At 43.6% G+C, this 20220-nt stretch overlaps 1 protein-coding gene across 1 annotated transcript in view; it reads right to left on the reverse strand.

The window, feature by feature from the left end:
- Window positions 1–11938: 11938 nt before the first annotated feature.
- CFAP95 (cilia and flagella associated protein 95) overlaps window positions 11939–20220 on the reverse strand; it is a 52372-nt gene continuing 44090 nt past the window's right edge. The window contains exon 6 of the mRNA XM_073634598.1: window positions 11939–12441. Coding sequence (XP_073490699.1) covers window positions 12259–12441 — 183 coding nt within the window. The 3' untranslated portion in view covers window positions 11939–12258. The remainder of the gene's footprint in view (window positions 12442–20220) is intronic.

Raw genomic sequence — 20220 nt, forward strand, 5'->3', positions numbered from 1 at the left:
AGAGGTTTAATAGAACTCTTCTCAATATGTTGGGGACACTGACCTCTGAGCAAAAGCCCAACTGGAGTAAGCATATTGCCGCTTTAGTACATGCATATAACAGCACCAAGAGTGACATCACAGGATGTTCACCTTATCGGCTGATGTTTGGGCGAGAGGCTAGATTACCAGTGGACTTGGCTTTTGGAACTTCTCTGGACCACACCTCAGAGACCTCCCATCGAGGATATACAAACAGGCTGTGAGAGAGTCTGAAAATTGCTTATGAGAAGGCTCGGACTATGTCAAACAACAGAGGGAATAGGAATAAGAGGAACTTTGACCTCAAAGTAAGGATTCAAGATATACAACCTGGTGATCGAGTTCTATTAAGGAATTTGGGTATTCCTGGGAAGCACAAGCTGGCAAATCGCTGGAGGTCACAGCCATACATTGTATGTAAACAGCTCCCAGGACTTCCAGTCTTTGAAATCAGACCAGAAGGAAGTGCTGGACCAATTAAGACTTGGCATCGGAATCATCTTCTGCCCCTTACTGATGCAGTCAGGATAGTCCCCGAGGAGGAGTTATCATCTACATCAGAGGTTGCACAAAGGCCTGTAACTAGGTCTCAGTCTGGGACTTTAACAACTGAAGATAATGAGGAGAGAGACATGGACATTAGCTGGTTGTGGTCATCTGAGATACCTGAAGCTGAAAAGAGTGTTTCATCCCCGACAACCGAGGAGGGTAGTGAGGCTCTCAGGCCAGACGCTCCAGAGTTTATACCATTGTCTGAAAGAGCTGAAACATGTGAACAGTGTGACGGCGTGGTGATGGCTCCATACGGACTGAGAACTGCTGAAACGGAGACATCCATCTGCCCGGATCCCGTGTGGTGAGAGGGTTAACACCCGGAACTTTGTTTAATACTACACACATTGGGACGGTTACAGAGCATTGCTGGGACTGATAGTCCCACGGAACAAGTTAAGTTAGAGAACATTACATTTGCATAGATTTCAGTATTCACGAACTGATACTAGATGTTTGTCTTCTTCGTATAAGAACACTTAATCAATCTTCTGGATTATATTTGTCTTAGTGTATTACCTTACACTGCGCACCGCCCAAGAAGAACCCTCTGTGGATTACAATTACAAATTTGTAGCTAGCGAAGATTGAAGACATCAAGACTATCTCTTTTATTGCAGGGCCCTGCATATAGTTACAAAGGGTAGTGACTTTACGGTCTAGAGCAGGGGGAGCTCCCTGGGACAGATATATATATATTTAGGTATATTTGTGTTTGTTACCAAGATTGTCATAATTGTCTACTATACTGTTGCACTACGTTGGTGTGATAGTGTAGTCACTGTAATAATTCTTTATATAAATATATCATTTATTCAAACAAAGAAGTTATCTTGGTTATTACAGAAGTTTGTGTGCAGTGTTGTTATTTCTCCTGCAGGTGGAGCTACAAGCACCCAGGTAGAGGTAAATATAAATATAAGTGTATATTGTGGGTTAAAGTTGGTACTAATATCATTACAACACTGCACTACAGCTGTGTCAAGGGGATTGAACAATTTAAGAGTGGTGAAGAGAATAGAGAACAGGCCCAATAATAAACCAACAGCTCCACCGTGAGTTATTGCTACATACTGTACAAGGGTTCATATATACACTATAATACCAAAAGTATTGGGATGCCTGTCTTTACACGCACATGAACTTTAATGCCATCCCATTCTTAGTCCGTAGGGTTCAATATTGAGTTGGTCCACCTTTTGCAGCTATAACAGCTTCAATTCTTCTGGGAAGACTGTCCAAAAGGTTTAGGAGTGTGTCTATGGGAATGCCTGACTACAGAAGCGCATTTGTGAGGTCAGGCACTGATGTGAACAAGAAGGCCTGGCTCGCAGTATTTGCTCAAATTCCTCCCAAAGGTGTTCTATCGGGTTGAGGTGCAGGCCAGTCAAGCTCCTCCACCCCAAACTTGCTCATCCATGTCTCTATGGACCTTGCTTTGTGCACTGGTGTGCAGTCATGTTGGAACAGAAAGGGGCCATCCCCAAACTGTTCCCACAATGTTGGGAGCATGAAATTGTCCAAAATGTCTTGGTATGCTGACGCTTTAAGAGTTCCCCTCACTGGAACTAAGGGGCCAAGCACAACCCCTGAAAAACAACCCCAACACCATAATCCCCCATCCACCAAATTATTTGGACCAATGCACAAAGTAAGGGCAGGAGCTTGGGCAGAACGGTCCACCTGCCTATTCAAACACTTCTCTACTCTCTAAAAAAGAGCAATCATCCATCTCACTATCACCCCCAGTCTCTTCAGTTTTTAGACTGATATTCAGCATTATAGACCCCTTTGTTTTCCCCCATGGTAACTGGATTATCGGAGATCCACAGTTTTTTGTGTTTCTTTTCTTAACCTGGTCAGAAACTACAGTACTATAGGCAACCAGGTTTCTAGCTAGGCCGTTATCAAATGAGAACCCTCTGAAACAACTGGTGTCTCTCCATATCCAGAATTTAACATTTATCCCTGTGCTTCATAAGCTTCATTGGGTTTACCACAGAAACCCACTTTTGGTTCAGTGACCCCCAATCATTATACTCACACGTGCACTCTTTCTAGATTATGGATAGGATTTCTGCCATTTCCTCTTAACTTCTCTGTCCTTCCATCTTGAGCGTTTTGTCTATTGCTGCAGCGAGCACACCTTTGACTATAAGCTGATCAGCAGCAGCTTAGACATGAATAACAGAAATGCTTTCCAACAATGTTGCCTTGATTGAGGCAGGGTATAAGGTGTTTGCAAGGTGGTACTTAGTACCTGAACGCCTCTCTAAAATGTTCCTGGGCTCGTCACCCTCCTGCTTTAGAGGTTGTGATCAAGTGGGCTCTGCTCTTTATATGTGGTGGACCGGTCCTAAGGTCCGTCATTTCTGGATACGGGTTAATTCCTCAACTGCTTGCCGACCCTTCCCCCCTTACTGCTTACTGCCCCGAGAACATAATGGCTCCACAGGAGGAATTCCCCCATCAACACTTTATGTGTTGATGGGGGAGTCAAGCGATTTTCTTTCCTGCAACCCCTGGTTGCAGGAAAGAAAAGCATTCCATCTATGGCTGGCTTAAGGGGCTGGAAGAGGTATTGGATTACAAGTGCAGTGACATTACTGCACTTGTGCTCCATTAGGTACTAGAGTTTCTCTGCCAAGGTGTTCCATTAAGAACTACAGTTCCTCTGCCAAGGTGGTAGTTTTTTCCATTCACAGATCTCTGTGAATGAACGATGTGGCTGTATGGGCAAAATCAAATATTACAGCCAGTGGGGAGAAGAAACCCCAGATTCTGTAAGAGGAGGGGGGGAGGCGGTTTGAGGGTGGGATCTGTGGACTCTGGTCTTGTTTTATGTTATACCCTAAATATGGGATGAGCTTTGCATACACCTTGTGCAGGTATGCCACAGACGCTACAAAAACATAGTAATAGGGCATGAAGTGTCTAGTTTTGAAAAAACAAAAATACCACTCAAATTCTAGTGCAATTAAAAAAAAGATATCACAACATTTGACTGGTTGTTTGTGGAGAGTAAACTAGCTCCACAACAGGTAAAAAGGCTAATGATTTGTAATTTTCAAGTCTTATGCCGCGTACACACAACCACACAACCGGACTTTAGGAGATACTTGGAGTCCTTCGGACAATTTGATCGTGTGTGGGCTCCAGCTGACTTTTTTTCCCCAAAAGTTCGACGGACCTAGAAATGAAACATGTTTCAAATCTTTCCGACGGTCTCGAGTCCGGTCGAAAAGTTTGCTCGTCTGTATGCTAGTCCGACAGACAAAAACCGACGCTAGGGCAGCTATTGGCTACTGGCTATGAACTTCCTTGTTTTAGTCCGGTCGTACGTCATCACGTACGAATCCGTAGGACTTTGGTTGATCGTGTGTAGGCAAGTCCGTTCATTCGTAAAGTCCGTTGAAAAGTCCACCAGACAAAGCCTGCCGTAAAGTCCGCTCGTGTGTACGCGGTATTACTCTTGAAGAAAAGGGGACAGAGTAATTTGAGTCCAAAGAGGGACAGCAAGAAAAAAAACTCTTGCTAATACAAAAAACTATTGTGATAGGGAATTTATTTAAAAATGAGAATTCAGAAATTATTGACACATTAGAATACTGTGGCTTCATTTTATGGCTATAAATATGTCTAGTGGATTTTAAAAAAGCAATTTGTGTAGTGCAGGTTTGTAAACGCATTAATAAGTACTATTGATTGCTATGAGGAACACAAACAGTTCTTTTTTTTCGACCATAAAATGAAAGCATGTGACCAGTGTGTAAACATCTGCAGAGAACGTCCCCCTCTGTGCGTGCTAGATACAGTTTTGATTCAGTCTGTATGAGTCTTACACAGCTCTCCTCACATGACATATTCGAGTTGATATCATTTCACTAAGCTGATGATAAATCCTGAAAACCTGCATGATTAGGAAATCCTGGAACTTGAAAAGAAAAACACTGTCCTACAGCAACCTCATATTTGTTTTACCACAACTTTGTATAAGTCTTCTTTTTTACTGGAAATATGATTTTTTTTTCATGTCTGTGGCAATTACAGAGAGGGATAATTTGTATTATGCTTACCTCTGTAGCTCAAAACATATTTGATGCATAGCATATACATTTCAGATATACGAGGGTTCTTTAAAAAGTTCCACACTTTTTTAACTCTGTTAACCATTTGCTTACTGGGCACCTAAACCCCCCTCCTGCCCAGACCAATTTTCAGCTTTTAGCGCTGTCACTCTTTGAACGACAGTTGCGCGGTCATACAGCACTCTACCCAAATGAAATTTTTATCATTTTTTTCCCCACAAATACAGCTTTCTTTTGGTGGTATTTGATCACCTCTGGGTTTTTTATTTTTTGTTAAAAAAATTTAAAAAGACCGAATTTTTAAAAACAAAATACAAAACCGTTTTTTATTTTGTTAATTCATTTTGGAAACAGGTAATTTTCCCCCTCATTAATGTACGCTGATGAGACTGCACTGATGGGCACTGATAGGCTGCATTGATGGGCACTGATGGGCACTAATAGGCGGCACTGGTGGGCACTGGTGGGCACTGGCAGGTGGCACTGGCAGGCGTTATTGGTGGGCACAGATGAGGCGACTTTGCCTCTTCCTCTTGGGGACCGATGTCCCTTGCACTGAGCTGATTACTGATCTTCTGTTTACATCATGTGATCAGCTGTCGATGGATGACAGCTGATCACGTGGTAATGGGCCGGGATCCGATCTGTGATCACCAAAGTCTCATTGACTCGGTGATCACAGCGCACGCGCGTGGGGAGCGTGCGAAGGGGGGACGTCTATTGACGGTCTCCCGTCAAAGTAGACCTGCGCTGTTGCCGTCATTCGACTGGAGCGCGGATCTGAAGGGGTTAAATATAAAAAAAGTGCGTAAACTTTTACACCCCCTCATACAATATGTTTAAAGCTGAACACTTACATAGTTACATAGTTAGTCAGGTTGAAAAAAGACACAAGTCCATCTAGTTCGACCAAAAACAAAATACAATCCCATATACACAATCCTTCACCCACAGTTGATCCAGAGGGAGGCGAAAAAACCCAGCAAAGCATGCACCAATTTGGTACAGCAGGGGAAAAAATTCCTTCCTGATTTTCCCTGGATCAACTTTATATTATGTACATTTAGGAAAGAATCCAGGCCTTTTTTAAAGCAATCTACTGAGCTTCCCAGAACCACCTCTGGAGGAGTCTATTCCACAATTTTCACAGCTCCTACTGTGAAGAAACCTTTCCGTATTTGGAGATTAAATCTTTTTTCCACTAGACGTAAAGAGTGCCCCCTTGTCCTCTGTGATGACCCTAAAGTGAATAACTTAACACCAAGTTCACTATATGGACCACTTATGTATTTGTACATGTTGATCATATCCCCCCTTAATCTCTTCTCAAGAGGGAATAGATTCAGTTCCTCTCATCTTTCCTCATAGCTGAGCTCCTTCATGCCTCTTATCAGTTTGGTTGTCCTTCTCTGCACTTTCTCCAGTTCTCCGATATCCTTTTTGAGAACTGGTGACTAAAACTGAACTGCATATTCCAGATGAGGGCTTACTAGTGATTTGTACAGGGGCAAAATTATATCTCTTTCTCTGGAGTCCATACCACTCTTAATACAAGAAAGAACTATGCTCGCTTTGGAAACTGCAGCTTGACATTGCATGCTATTTATGAGCTTATGATTTACCAAAACCCCCAGATCCTTCTCCACCACTGTGATTCCCCCAGTTGCACCCCCCCAGTATGTATGATGCATGCATATTCTTACCCCCTCAAGTGCATAATGTCACGGTACTACTTACAGTGAGCCCACAGGCGAGCAGGTGACACGGGATCCCCCAGGGCGTGGAGTCTAAGAGCCAGCCGGTATTCTGCCAGGGACCCCCTCACGAGGGTTTGGGCTTAGCTGCGTGCTGACCCCAGGTCACAACCCCCGGGTTCACCCTGCTCGCTAGGGAAGTACCAGAAGACACTGTCAAACAAGGATGGAGGGATGGATGAAACAAAGGAGAGCTGGATAGCGAGCCAAGGTCAGGACGAGCTGCAGACAACGTAATCAGAACAAGCCGAGTCGGTACACAAGAGATCAGTTCACGAGAGGTCAGGTTAAGGCAGGTTACACAAAGGGAGCTTCAGAAACAAATGTTGCTCAAGCAACCAGTAGCTGGTCAGAAGGGATTTAAATAGAGAAACACATGAGGGGCTGGACAGGAAGTAGTAGGAAGGAATCATATATTAAGCAACAAGTGGAGCCAGCGACACCCATAGCTGCAGAGTGCAGCAGAGCTGAACACAAGATGGTGGAAACAACAGGTGCCAGCCGGCCTACAGCAGTAAAGGTGAGACACAGATCAGCTCCACAGCTGATCTGTGACACATAACTTTACATTTATCAACATTAAACCTCATTTGCCACTTAGTTGCCGAATTAGACAGTGCATTGAGGTCGACTTGTAAATTGGAGACATCCTGTAAGGACATTATTCCACTGCATAACTTAGTGTCATCTGCAAAGACAGAAATTTTACTTTTAATCCCAGACCCTATATCATTTATAAAGTTATTAAAAAGTAAGGGTCCTAGCACTGAACCTTGGGGTACACCACTGATAACCTTAGACCATTCAGAGTAAGAGTCATTAACCACTACTCTCTGAATTCTGTCTTTTAGCCAGTTTTCTATCCATTTACAAATTGATCTTTCCAAGCCTGTAGACTTTACCTTACACATGAGCCGTGTGTAGGGAACTGTGTCAAATGCTTTTGCAAAATCCAGGTATACCACGTCCACAGCCACCCCTCTGTCCAAGGTTTTACTTACCTCCTCATAAAAAGAAATCAGGTTTGTTTGACAACTTGTCTTTCATGAATCCATGCTGTCTGTTGCTTAAAATATTTTTTTCCAGCAAGAACTCGTCTATGTGGTCTTTTATTAAACTCTCCAGTATCTTCTATAGAAAAAAAAACCTAACAGGTCTGTATTTACTTGGTAAAGACTTTGATCCCTTTTGAAATATGGGCACCACATTGGCCCTGCGCCAATCCAGTGGTACCATTCCAGTCATTAACGAGTCCCTAAATATTAGAAACAATGGCCTTGAAATAACAGAGCTCAATTCTTTTAGGATCCGTGGGTGGATGCCATCTAGTCCAGGTGCTTTATCCACCCTTATTCTGTCTAAATATTTCTGGACCATATCACTTTTGAGCCATTGTGGATCATTTGGGGCTGTGTCACTACCACCCCCATTCTGGACATGAGCTCCCCCATGCTCCTTTGTATACACAGAACTGAAGAAAGCATGTAATCAATTTTGACTTCTCTTTGTCCCCAGTCACCACTTTTGCAATCTGTCGTTCAATTTGAGTTTTTCCATAGTTGATTTCCTTTTTACATATTCTGTTATATTCTTTGTAACATTTAAACGATGATAGTGTTCCTTCATTTTTATATTTTGTAAAAGCTCTTTTTTTATTATTTATAGCCATTTCAACATTGGCCGTGAGCCACATAGGTTTTATTTTTAGCCCTTAAACGTATTGCCCATGGGAATATACTTTGCCTTGAGTTTGCATACAGTCACTTTGAAGAATTCCCATTTCTGTTCTGTGTCCATTGATGCCAATGTTCCCTTCCAGTCTAAGTCCTGGAGAGCGTCCCTTATCCTTGGAAAATTGCTCTCTTAAAGTTAGGTGTTTTTATCTTACCCGTATGTGTTTGTTGCTTACAGCTAACATTAAATGAAATCATGTTATGGTCACTGCTACCCAGATGTTCTTTTATATAAATATTGGTAATAAGCTCTGCATGGTTTGAGATTACCAGGTCCATCAGAGCGTCATTTCTAGTCGGGGCCTCAATAAACTGGACCAAAAAATTGTCTTGTAATAGGTTTATAAATTTTTGCCCTTTAACTGTCCCAGCAGTGCCATTACTCCAGTCAATTTCCAGGTAGTTAAAACCCCCATTATTATCACTGTCCCAGCCCTTGCAGCCCTTTCCATCTGTGCATGGAGCTGAGTCTCCACCTCCTCACTAACACTGGGAGGTCTATAACAAACTCCAATGACAACCTTTGTAGTACGTACACCCATGTACAGTTCCACCCATAATGCTTCAGACTCACACTCTCCATTAACTAGGTCCTCTTTCACACTTTCTTTGAGATCACTTTTCACATAGAGACAGACAACACCACCCCACCATTTTACCCTGGCTTTCCAAAAGAGACCAGAGCCAGGAATATTAATAGCCCAGTCATGAGAAGAATGAAGCCAAGATTCAGCAATACCAATTAGATCATAGTTCTCCTCATGCACCAGAGCTTTCAACTCACCTATTTTGCTTGGCAGACTTCTGGCATTGGTGAACAAACACTTTAATTCATGATTACATTTTTCAAACATAGGTTGCATATTTTTTTTTTTTAGTACAAATAGTATCGCTTCAAATGGTTGATTGTAACATAGGAGCCTTCATATCATCTGCCATAGCCCTCCCCCCATCTTTCCCCATTTCACCCACCAATAGGGGCTGACCCCTGTCTGACCTGTCTGCCCCATTATAATCAAATTCACCCTCCCCCCACAATCCTAGTTTAAATACTCCTCCAGCCTTCCCATAAACCTCTCCCCCAGCACAGTAGACCCTCTTCCATTTAGGTGCAAACCATCTTTAGCATATAGGTTGCACCCCAATAAAAAGTCAGCCCAGTGCTCTAAAAACCCAAACCCCTCCTCCTTACACCAGGTCTTTAGCCATGCATTCAGCTCTCTAATCACCCCCTGCCTTTCCTGTGTTGCGTATGGCACAGGCAATATTTCAGAGAATATCACCTTGGAGGTACTTCCCATCAACTTACAGCCTAGTTCTTTAAATTGGTTCTTAAGGAGCCTCCACCTTCCATATATTATGTCATTGGTTCCAACGTGGACCAAGACAGCTGGGTAATGCCCAGCCCCTCCCAGTAATTTATCATCCCGGTCCACCAAATGCCGAACCCTGGCACTAGGGAGACAGCAAACCATTCGGTTGAGGCGATCCTGGCGACAAATTATTCTATCAGTCCTGATTATAGAATCCCCTATTACCACCAATCACTTGGGAAAATTGTTACGCTTGCAGTGGGGCTCCCCAGCACCATGACATTTAAATGTTAGTACTGGTGCTTCTTTCCGCTTTTACTTTCTGGGTTGTGGGTGGGTCTTTGTCGTTCTCACCTATAATGCAGGATTATTGTTTCTGCATTGTACGTGATTATGTCAAAATGCCTGTGACTGACAGAGAGGCAGGGAGAAGTGGTTTTGGAAGACCAGTTGTGCAGCTGGAAGCCTGGGAGAATGAGGAATAAGATAAGTACTATTGCTTTTTATATGCTCCTTAGACAAAATAAGCATTCAACCCTTGCAGTGCAAGGGGAGCCCCACAGGTAATTTGTCCAATCTACTTCCCTCACATCCAGCAATTGCACTTTTTTTTATTTTGCTTAAAATAAAATACAAAGGAAAACACAGTTTGGACAAAATTACCAGCCTGGCACAACAGATAGAAAGCATTTGAAACAAACAACCTCCCCATTCAGATATGATAGTCTCCCAAAATGCTACAGCCTGCTCGTTAGGCTCTATGCACACTGGGCTTAAAAAATGTTAGTTCCCTTGGCAGAAAAAAAACGCTCATATAGAGTGTTTTTGTACACAGTGTAGACGAGTTTTCTGCCAGAAAGCTCCAATCAGAAAGGCAAGCCAGAAGGTTTTTTTTTTCCTGCTTCTAAACAATGAGCTCAAAATATGCCTGTAATCGCCCTAATGAGCATGGACACATAGGATAGCATTGAGCTGCTTCTACAGGCAGAACAAAAAACTCCTGAAAAAGCTGCAATTTTTAAGCCAGTGTCCATGGACTCTTACTACTATGAAAGCTCTACAGGAGAGATGTAAGAGATTCACTCTTCCAAATTAATAAGGTCCAACATGGGATGGTTAAAGAAAATTGACCTCCTGGAAGTACTTTTAACAATTTAAGAAACTGTTTAATGTTTAATGTTTAGTTTCATCCTAAATGTATTGGGATATATTGAAGCTAGAGACAGGAAGCATTTTCAGAAAAAGGTTAGCAATAACAGTCTATGTATTTCTCTCAGTAAAGGTTTTCTATAGGCCTCCCCCTTACACCAACCCCTACACTTACACCCCCCCCCAACATGGACTCAAAATTTTAAAGGATGCTCCATTATTAGGGCCTCCTTCTTGAATGTTATATGGCACAATATCAGCATGGCGAGCAGTTTACATACTGGCGGTCCTCCAGCCATTATGATACAAATTCATATTTTATGGAATCTTTAGAGGGATCATTTGGTTCCATAAAGGAGACCATAAGGCAGCACCTAATGTTAGAGTTCTTTTAAGTCATGTTTACCCCATGCTGGGTCCTCAGTGGAACATTCACTGCTGCTAAATACATCTCTATATACAGGTGCTAGAAAACAGATGCTAGATGTGCACAGTGTGAGAAGTGTACAAGGCCATTTGTTCATATACCTCATATACAATCCTAAGTTCTAAAGACTAAAACATTTAAGAGTGCTATGGAAGCTGCCATTGATTACCTCTGTCTAAAAATGCTAGTAGCCTGGTTATGTTGTCCAAGTGGTTTGATTGCTATTTTGCTAGTATCCTGGTTGTTATGTTGTCCAAGTGGTTTGATTGCTATATAGCTAGTATCCCGGTTGTTATGTTGTCCAAGTGGTTTGATTGCTATTTTGCTAGTATCCTGGTTGTTATGTTGTCCAAGTGGTTTGATTGCTATATAGCTAGTATCCCGGTTGTTATGTTGTCCAAGTGGTTTGATTGCTATTTTGCTAGTATCCCGGTTATTTTGTTGTCTCAGTGGTTTGATTGCTATTTTGCTAGTATCCTGGTTGTTTTGTTGTCCCAGTGGTTTGATTGCTATTTTGCTAGTATCATGGTTCTGTTGTCCCAGTGGTTTGATTGCAACTTGAACAATGAACCTAAGCAAATATGCATATCTGGAAAGTCAGAGTAAAGTCAGGAGTAATCTGGATACCTGTTCTAGATCAGTAACGAACACTGTTGAAGCCAGAGAGTTTACATTAAATAGCAAGCATCTTCAGAATCACAAGTCCGCAATGGTAGCTACATGTTTATGTCAGTAAAGGTTTCTTGTAATACTGGCTCAGTGACATTTAAGAGTAAAATGTCAACAATTCACAGCTCTCATAATATGACCACTACAAACCTCAGTTATATTTTTTTACTTGATAACACTTATTACATTACACTCAGAAAAATGTATTAAAAAAACGAATTACACAAATGTCTGAAGTTTATTACACTGAATCAGTTTATTGTATAGACAATGTTCTCCAAACTATTCAAAAAACAATACAGATTTGCATAGGGCACAGAGAGTCTTTTGGATTCTACAAATAAATATAAAAAAACTCATGCTGACATATTGACCACGATGGGAATGTGATCAAGAGATCCTGCTGCAGAATAAAGGTTACTAAAATGTGTAATTTCACTTCATTTTGCAGATTAGTTTCTTCATTCATAAAAAAATGTTTTAGGATTATTTTCAGTAAAATATGAGAAAATGGAGAACAGATGGATGGTCATGTTGTGTATCATGCTATCTTCACAGGTGTGGTGTTATAAGGCAGGTTGGTGTGAACACCAGTCGCTTCATGTGACTATTCGCATACATGCCACTTTCATCTTGCCAGGTGTTTCTACCATGCCTTCTATAATCTGCTGTGTCCGTAAACTGGGAATGGCATTTCTTGTAGGCTGCAGAATAGTTTGGGACTTCTGGAACTTTCTGTTAGATAAATACAAAGGTACATTTTCATACAACATTAAAAACAGAGTAAATTAACAGTTAACCAACAAATCATTACACAGTTCAGTTGTAAAATCTGCATTGCTTGAAGAAATAAAAGGGGATACAGAGTACAGAAAGTTAAAAAAAAAGTTAATAAGGCAAAGTTTTACATGAATCTATTCTCATGTTCTCCCTTCAGGGTTTTAATGCTGCATTTATCGCTTATTTACCGACTTAGCTACATGAAGATCTGAGGATCTGCTCCAGAGCACCAACAATTGCCTTTAAGTGAAATCCTTACAATAAAAATAGACATGAATAGTCCAATTCCCAAGTGCATTTTTTTTAACAGAACAACTCTCCATGACAACAGGCAAATCCTAAACTCTGCTTGCTCACTTACTGTTATTACATTTCTGCTTCTAAATGTACACACACTGATATTTCATAAACTGAACTCTGATGAAAACATATCATTCAATTGCTTTTTATGTCCCTTCGGGACTTCAATGGAGAGGTTTCCCCAGCAGAGTATCCAGTTTCTTACTTTGTGGAACAAAGCCTTATTCTTCTTGCTGCATTGTTCCTAATGTAAAATAAAAATTCAGTATGAATGAAGCTTGATGTGAATCTTGTTATTGAAATTCCAGACAGATGTAAAAACTCTGATTCCTGTCAACAAGATAATATTGATGTCTTTGGGACAGCTTAAATTGCAGCAGGCATCCCTGGGTCACCATCATTGGTAAAAACACTGTAGGCCATTAGCCAGGGTTACATTTTGCAGTTGATAGCCTACTGTTCCATTCTCTCCACCAGCAAAGGTGCTGTGAGTTTTTGCCAATTAAATACAAAGGCAAGCTCCAAGAATTCAAGTATGTACAGTATGTGTATATGCTAGGAGGGTAGGAAGTGGATTGTTACTAACAAACAATATGACCTCCATTCTCGATCTACAGTCATGTGAAAAATTATGTGCACCCCTTGGAAATTGTTAACTTTTTCAACGTGTTCAACAATGACTACAGATAGTAGATATACTTGAACAAGAACACAAGAAAAATGTGCCTTTTCAATCATTTACTGTATCCATCCAAACTGTCAATAGATGTAATGGTGTACTGTGAAAAAAGTAAATACATCCTTAGCATCAAAAGCCAATATTGTCCCCATACGAAAAAATCATTCTTGCAGGTGATTTGTAACTGCCCATCAGTCTGTGACATTTTTGATCACTCCTACAACCAAAATTCCTTTAGTTGCAAGATATTTGTGGGTTTCCTTAAATGAACTGCCCATTTCAAAATCCCCTACATAATGTTTATGGTAGTCAAACAGGGCTTTGACTAGGACACTCCATGTTTCCTTTTTTGAGCTATTCCTTGTGGATTTGCTAGTGTGCTTTGCATCATTATCATGTTGAAAAACAAATTTCTGGTTCAACTTCAGCTTTTGGACAGGTGGCCTCACATCTATCACCCTTTGCTACATTGCAGAATTTATAGTTAAATCAATGAATGTGCACTGGTCCTGAAGCATCACGGAATCCCAAATCATAACATTCTCATCAATATGCTTCACAGTTGTTATGAGATTCTTCTCCTGAAATATCGTTTTTGGTTTGTGGCAAACATGTTACTGTGACCAAACAATTCTATCTTTGATTGATCCATCTTAAGCAAATTGTTACAGAAGAGCCTGGTCTTTCCAATGGAAAATTACAGTCTTACTCTATTTTTTTTATTTGTTTTGGACAGCAAGGATTTTATTAACACACCTTCCATGCAGGTTGAAATGATGCAAACTCATGCCCTGTACACGCGGTCGTATTTTCCGACGGAAAATGTGTGATAGGACCTTGTTGTTGGAAATTCCGACCGTGTGTGGGCTCCATCACACAAAGTTTGAGAGCTTGCTATAAAATTTTCCGACAACAAAATCCGTTGTCGGAAATTCCGATCGTGTGTACACAAATCCGACGCACAAAGTGCCACGCATGCTCAGAATAAATTAAGAGACAAAAGCTATTGGCTACTGCCCCGTTTATAGTCCCGACGTACGTGTTTTACGCCACCGCGTTCAGAACGATCAGATTTTCCAACAACTTTGTGTGACCATGTGTATGCAAGACAAGTTTGAGCCAACATCCGTCTGAAAAAATCCATGCATTTTGTTGTCGGAATGTCCGATCAATGTCCGACCGTGTGTACAGGGCATTACAGTGGAATGACTTATTTGAAATCATATGGTGACCTTTTTAAAGTCTCTTGTCAGACGTATAGGCATCCATAGCCTTTCCTCTGAAGGCCTCAGAGAGAGAGCACTATTGATCTTAGCATCATAAACAAATAAGACAGGTGCATACCTGAAAAGAGGTTCTAATCACTTGCATGTAATCTGGAACTCCCAATTCTAATTTGATAGATTTTAAGTGCTGGTAAATGTAGGGGTGAACTTTCTTTTTTTATATAATAAATCTATATTTTGTTAGCTTAGAACATATGTGTAATTTGTTCATCTATATCACATTTATTTGCAGTGTCTTGGTCAGGCTCTGAGACCAGTAGCTATCACAGTAGAGAGACTCCCACCCAGGGCCAGCCCTACCATGGGTCCCGGTGGGTCCGCGGGACCCAGGCAGCACTTTAAGAGGGGCGGCAACAGGGGCGCCCTCCCTCTAGCATGCAGTATCATCCTTGCATCATGCTCCACTCCGCTCCCCAGCCCCGCCCGCTCCACTCCCTAGCAGTACAAGTTGTACTGCTGGGGAGCGGGGCAGGGCTGGGTAGCGGAGCAGGGCAGGGGGTGGAGCAGCTCTCCCGGTCCTGGAACAGCACAGGCTTCAATAGCAGGAGCACCCGCCATCACTGCAGCGCTGAATGGGGGCATGTCTCTTTTCTGAAGGGGGCATGTCTCTTTTCTGGAGGGGGCATGTCTCTTTTATGAAGGGGGCATGTCTCTTTGCAGGAGGGGGCATGTCTCTTTGCAGAAGGGGGCATGTCTCTTTGCAGGAGGGGGCAAGTCCTTTTGCTGGAGGGGGCATGTCTCTTTGCAGGAGGGGGAATGTCTCTTTGCTGGAGGGGGCATGTCTCTTTGCTGGAGGGGGCATGTCTCTTTGCTGGATTGGGCATGTCTCTTTGCTGGAGGGGGCATGTCTCTTTGCTAGAGGGAGCATGTGTCTTTGCTGGATTGGGCATGTCTCTTTGCTGGATGAGGCATATGTCTTTGCTGGAGGAGGCATGTCTCTTTGCGGGAGGGGGCATGTTTATTTCCTGGATGAGGCATATCTCTTTGCTGGAGGGGGCATGTCTCTTTGCTGGATTGGGCATGTCTCTTTGCTGGAGGGGGCATGTCTCTTTGCTGGAGGGAGCATGTGTCTTTGCTGGATTGGGCATGTCTCTTTGTTGGATGAGGCATATGTCTTTGCTGGAGGAGGCATGTCTCTTTGCGGGAGGGGGCATGTTTATTTCCTGGATGAGGCATATCTCTTTGCTGCAGGAGGCATGTCTCTTTGCTGGAGGGGACATGTCTCTTTGCAGGAGGGGGCATGTTTATTTCCTGGAGGAGGCATGTCTGTTGCTGGATTGAGCATGTCTCTTTGCTGGATTGGGCATGTCTCTTAGCAGGAGGGGGCATGTCTCTTAGCAGGAGGGGGCATGTCTGACAAGTTGTACTGCTGGGGAGAGGGGCAGGGCTGGGTAGCGGAGCAGGGCAGGGGGTGGAGCAGCAGCTCTCCCGGTCCTGGAACAGCACAGGCTTCAATAGCAGGAGCACCCGCCATCACTGCAGCACTGAATGGGGGCATGTCTCTTTCCTGGAGGGGGCATGTCTCTTTTCTGGAGGGGGCATGTCTCTTTTATGAAGGGGGCATGTCTCTTTGCAGGAGGGGGCATGTCTTTTTGCTGGAGGGGGCATGTCTCTTTGCAGGAGGGGGCATGTCTCTTTGCTGGAGGGGGCATGTCTCTTTGCTGGAATGGACATGTCTCTTTGCTGGAGGGGGCATGTCTCTTTGCTGGAGGGAGCATGTGTCTTTGCTGGATTGGGCATGTCTCTTTGCTGGATGAGGCATATCTCTTTGCTGGAGGAGGCATGTCTCTTTGCGGGAGGGGGCATGTTTATTTCCTGGATGAGGCATATATCTTTGCTGGAGGAGGCATGTCTCTTTGCTGGAGGGGACATGTCTCTTTGCAGGAGGGGGCATGTTTATTTCTTGGAGGAGGCATGTCTCTTGCTGGATTGAGCATGTCTCTTTGCTGGATGTGGGCATGTCTCTTAGCAGGAGGGGGCATGTCTCTTAGCAGGAGGGGGCATGTCTGACAAGTTGTACTGCTGGGGAGAGGGGCAGGGCTGGGTAGCTGAGCAGGGCAGGGGGTGGAGCAGCTCTCCCATTCCTGGAACAGCACAGGCTTCAATAGCAGGAGCACCTGCCGTCACTGCAGCACTGAATGGGAGCATGTCTCTTTTCTGGAGGGGGCATGTCTCTTTTATGGAGGGGGCATGTCTCTTTGCAGGAGGGGGGATGTTTCTTTGCTGGAGGGGGCATGTCTTTTTGCAGGAGGGGGCATGTCTCTTTACAGGAGGGGGCATGTCTCTTTGCTGGATTGGGCATGTCTCTTTGCTGGAGGGGGCATGTCTCTTTGCAGGACGGGGCATGTTTATTTGCTGAAGAGGGCATGTCTCTTTGCTGGATTGAGCATGTCTCTTGCTGGAGGGGGCATGTCTCTTTGCTGGAGGGGGCATGTGTCTTTGCTGGATTGGGCTTGTCTCTTTGCTGGATGAGGCGTGTCTCTTTGCTGGAGGAGACATGTCTCTTTGCAGGAGAGGGCATGTTTATTTCCTGGAGGAGGCATGTCTCTTTACTGGATTGGGCACGTCTCTTTGCTGGATTGGGCATGTCTCTTAGCAGGAGGGGGCATGTCTCTTAGCAGGAGGGGGCATGGCTCTTTGCTGGAGAGGGCAAGTCTCTTTGCAGGAGGCGGCATGTCTATTTTCTGTAGGGGGCATGTCTCTTTGCTGGTTTGGGCATTTTTTTTGCTGGAGGGGGCATATCTCTTTTCAGGAGGGGGCATGTCTCTTTGCAGGAGGGGGTATGTCTCTTTGCTGGAGGGGCATGTCTCTTAGCAGGAGGGGACATGGCTCTTTGCTGGAGAGGGCAAGTCTCTTTGCAGGAGGGGGCATGTCTATTTTCTGGAGGGGGCATGTCTCTTTGCTGGATTGGGCTTGTTTTTTTGCTGAAGGGGGCATGTCTCTTTGCTGGAGGGGGCATGTCTCTTTGCTGGATTGGGCATGTCTCTTTGCTGGAGGGGGCATGTCTCTTTGCTGGATTGGGCATGTCTCTTTGCTGGATTGGGCATGTCTCTTTGGTGGATTGGGCATGCCTCTTCGCTGCATGAGGCATATCTCTTTGCTGGAGGAGGCATGTCTCTTTGCTGGAGGGGACATGTCTATTTGCAGGAGGGGGCATGTTTATTCCCTGGAGAGGGCATGTCTCTTTGCTGAAGGGGGCATGTCTCTTTGCTGAAGGGGCATGTCTCTTTGCTGGATGGGGCATGTCTCTTTGCTGGATTGGGCATGTCTCTTTGCTGGATTGGGCATGTCTCTTTGCTGGAGGGGGCATGTCTCTTTGCAGGATGGGGCATGTCTCTTTGCTGGAGAGGACATGTCTCTTTGCTGGATTGGGCATGTATCTTTCCTGGATTGGGCATGTCTCTTTGCTGGATGAGGCATATCTCTTTGCTGGAGGAGGCATGTCTCTTTGCTGGAGGGGGCAAGTCTCTTTGCAGGAGGGGGCAAGTCCATTTTCTGGAGGGGGCATGTCTCTTTGCTGGATTGGGCATGTTTTTTTGCTGGAGGGGGCATGTCTCTTTGCAGGAGGGGGCATGTCTCTTTGCTGGAGGGGGCATGTCTCGTTGCTGGAGTGGGCATGTCTCGTTGCTGGAGGGGGCATGTCTATTTACTGGATTGGGCATGTCTGTTTGCTGGAGGGGGCATGTCTCTTTGCTGGCTTAGGCGTGTCTATTTGCAGGAGGGGGCATGTCTCTTTGCTGGAGAGAGCACAATAATGTGGCAAACAGGAAATGCAAGTTCATGGGAAGAGCAAAGGGTTCAAGAGAAATAAGACATAAGGCAAGGTTGCCTGAGCAATTAGGCAAGGAGCTATCTAGCATCTCAGGTGGCTCAGCAAGAAGATTTACTACTTTACACAACAGAGGTCTCAGAATCAGATCCAGGCCCTGACATGTAGGCACTAATTGAATCAAGATCCAATGTTTGCCTGTTCAAATATGTTGAAAAAGTCAACAATCCCAATGATTCTACTTACTATTTCACATGACTGTATATCAAATAAAAGTAGTTGAAATGAAATCTAATTTTTTAACATCCTCTCCTGGAACACAAGGGGGCTAAACTTGCCTGTAAAGAGTGTGGTGTTACAATTTGTTAATGCATATGATCCCCATGTATGCGTGTTCCAGGAGACTCATCTGGTGGGCAGTAAGTCTCAAAAAGCTGTGAATTGGGCATCACTACCATTCCACACACTCCAATTTTGTGAGTATGGGGATACCACATGTGTGGGACTTTTTGGGAGCCTAGCCGTGTACGGGGCCCCGAAAACCAAGCACCACCTTCAGGATTTTGAAGGGCGTACATTTTTGATTTCACTCCTCACTACCTATCACAGTTTTGAAGGCCATAAAATGCCAAGATGGCACAAAACCCCCCCACATGACCCCATTTTGGAAATTGGCCCCCCCCAGCTATTTGCTGAGAGGCATGTTGAGTCCATGGAATATTTTATATTTTGACAAGAGTTGCGGGAAAATGACAAACTTTTTTTTTTTTTCTTTTCTTGCACAAAGTTGTCACTAAATGATATATTGCTCAAACATGCCATGAGCATATGTGGAATTACACCCCAAAATACATTCTGCTGCTTCTCCTGAGTAGGGGGATACCACATGTGTGGGGGACTTTTTGAGAGCCTAGCCGCGTACGGGGCTTCGAAAACCAAGCACCGCCTTCAGGATTTCTACGGGTGTAAATTTTTGATTTCACTCCTCACTACCTAATACAGTTTTGAAGGCCATAAAATGCCAAGATGGCACAAAACCCCCCCAAATTACCCCATTTTGGAAAGTAGACACCCCAAGCTATTTGCTGAGAGGCATGTTGAGTCCATGGAATATTTTATATTTTGCCACAAGTTGCAGGAAAGTTACAAACTTTTTTTTTTTTTTTTTGCACAAAGTTGTCACTAAATGATATATTGCCAACACAGGCCATGGGCATATGTGGAATTTCACCCCAAAATACATTCTGCTGATTCTCCTGAGTACGGGGATACCACATGTGTGGGACTTTTTGGGAGCCTAGCCACGTACGGGGCCCCGAAAACCAAGCACCGCCTTTAGGATTTCTAAGGGTGTAAACTTTTGATTTCACTCCTCACTACCTATCACAGTTTTGAAGGCCATAAAATGCCCAGATGGCACAAATCCCCTCCCAAATGACCCCATTTTTGAAAGTAGACACCCCAAGCTATTTGTTGAGAGGCATGTTGAGTCCATGGAATATTTTATATTTTGCCACAAGTTGCGGGAAAGTGACAAACTTTTTTTTTTTTGCACAAAGTTGTCACTAAATGATATATTTCTCAAACATGCCATGGGCATATGTGGAATTACACCCCAAAATATATTCTGCTGCTTCTGGGTATGGGGATACCACATGTGTGGGACTTTTTGGGGGCCTGAAAACCAATCACTGCCTTCA

The sequence above is a fragment of the Aquarana catesbeiana genome, linkage group LG01 (assembly GCF_042186555.1).
Source record: "Aquarana catesbeiana isolate 2022-GZ linkage group LG01, ASM4218655v1, whole genome shotgun sequence".
Lineage (NCBI taxonomy): Eukaryota > Metazoa > Chordata > Amphibia > Anura > Ranidae > Aquarana > Aquarana catesbeiana.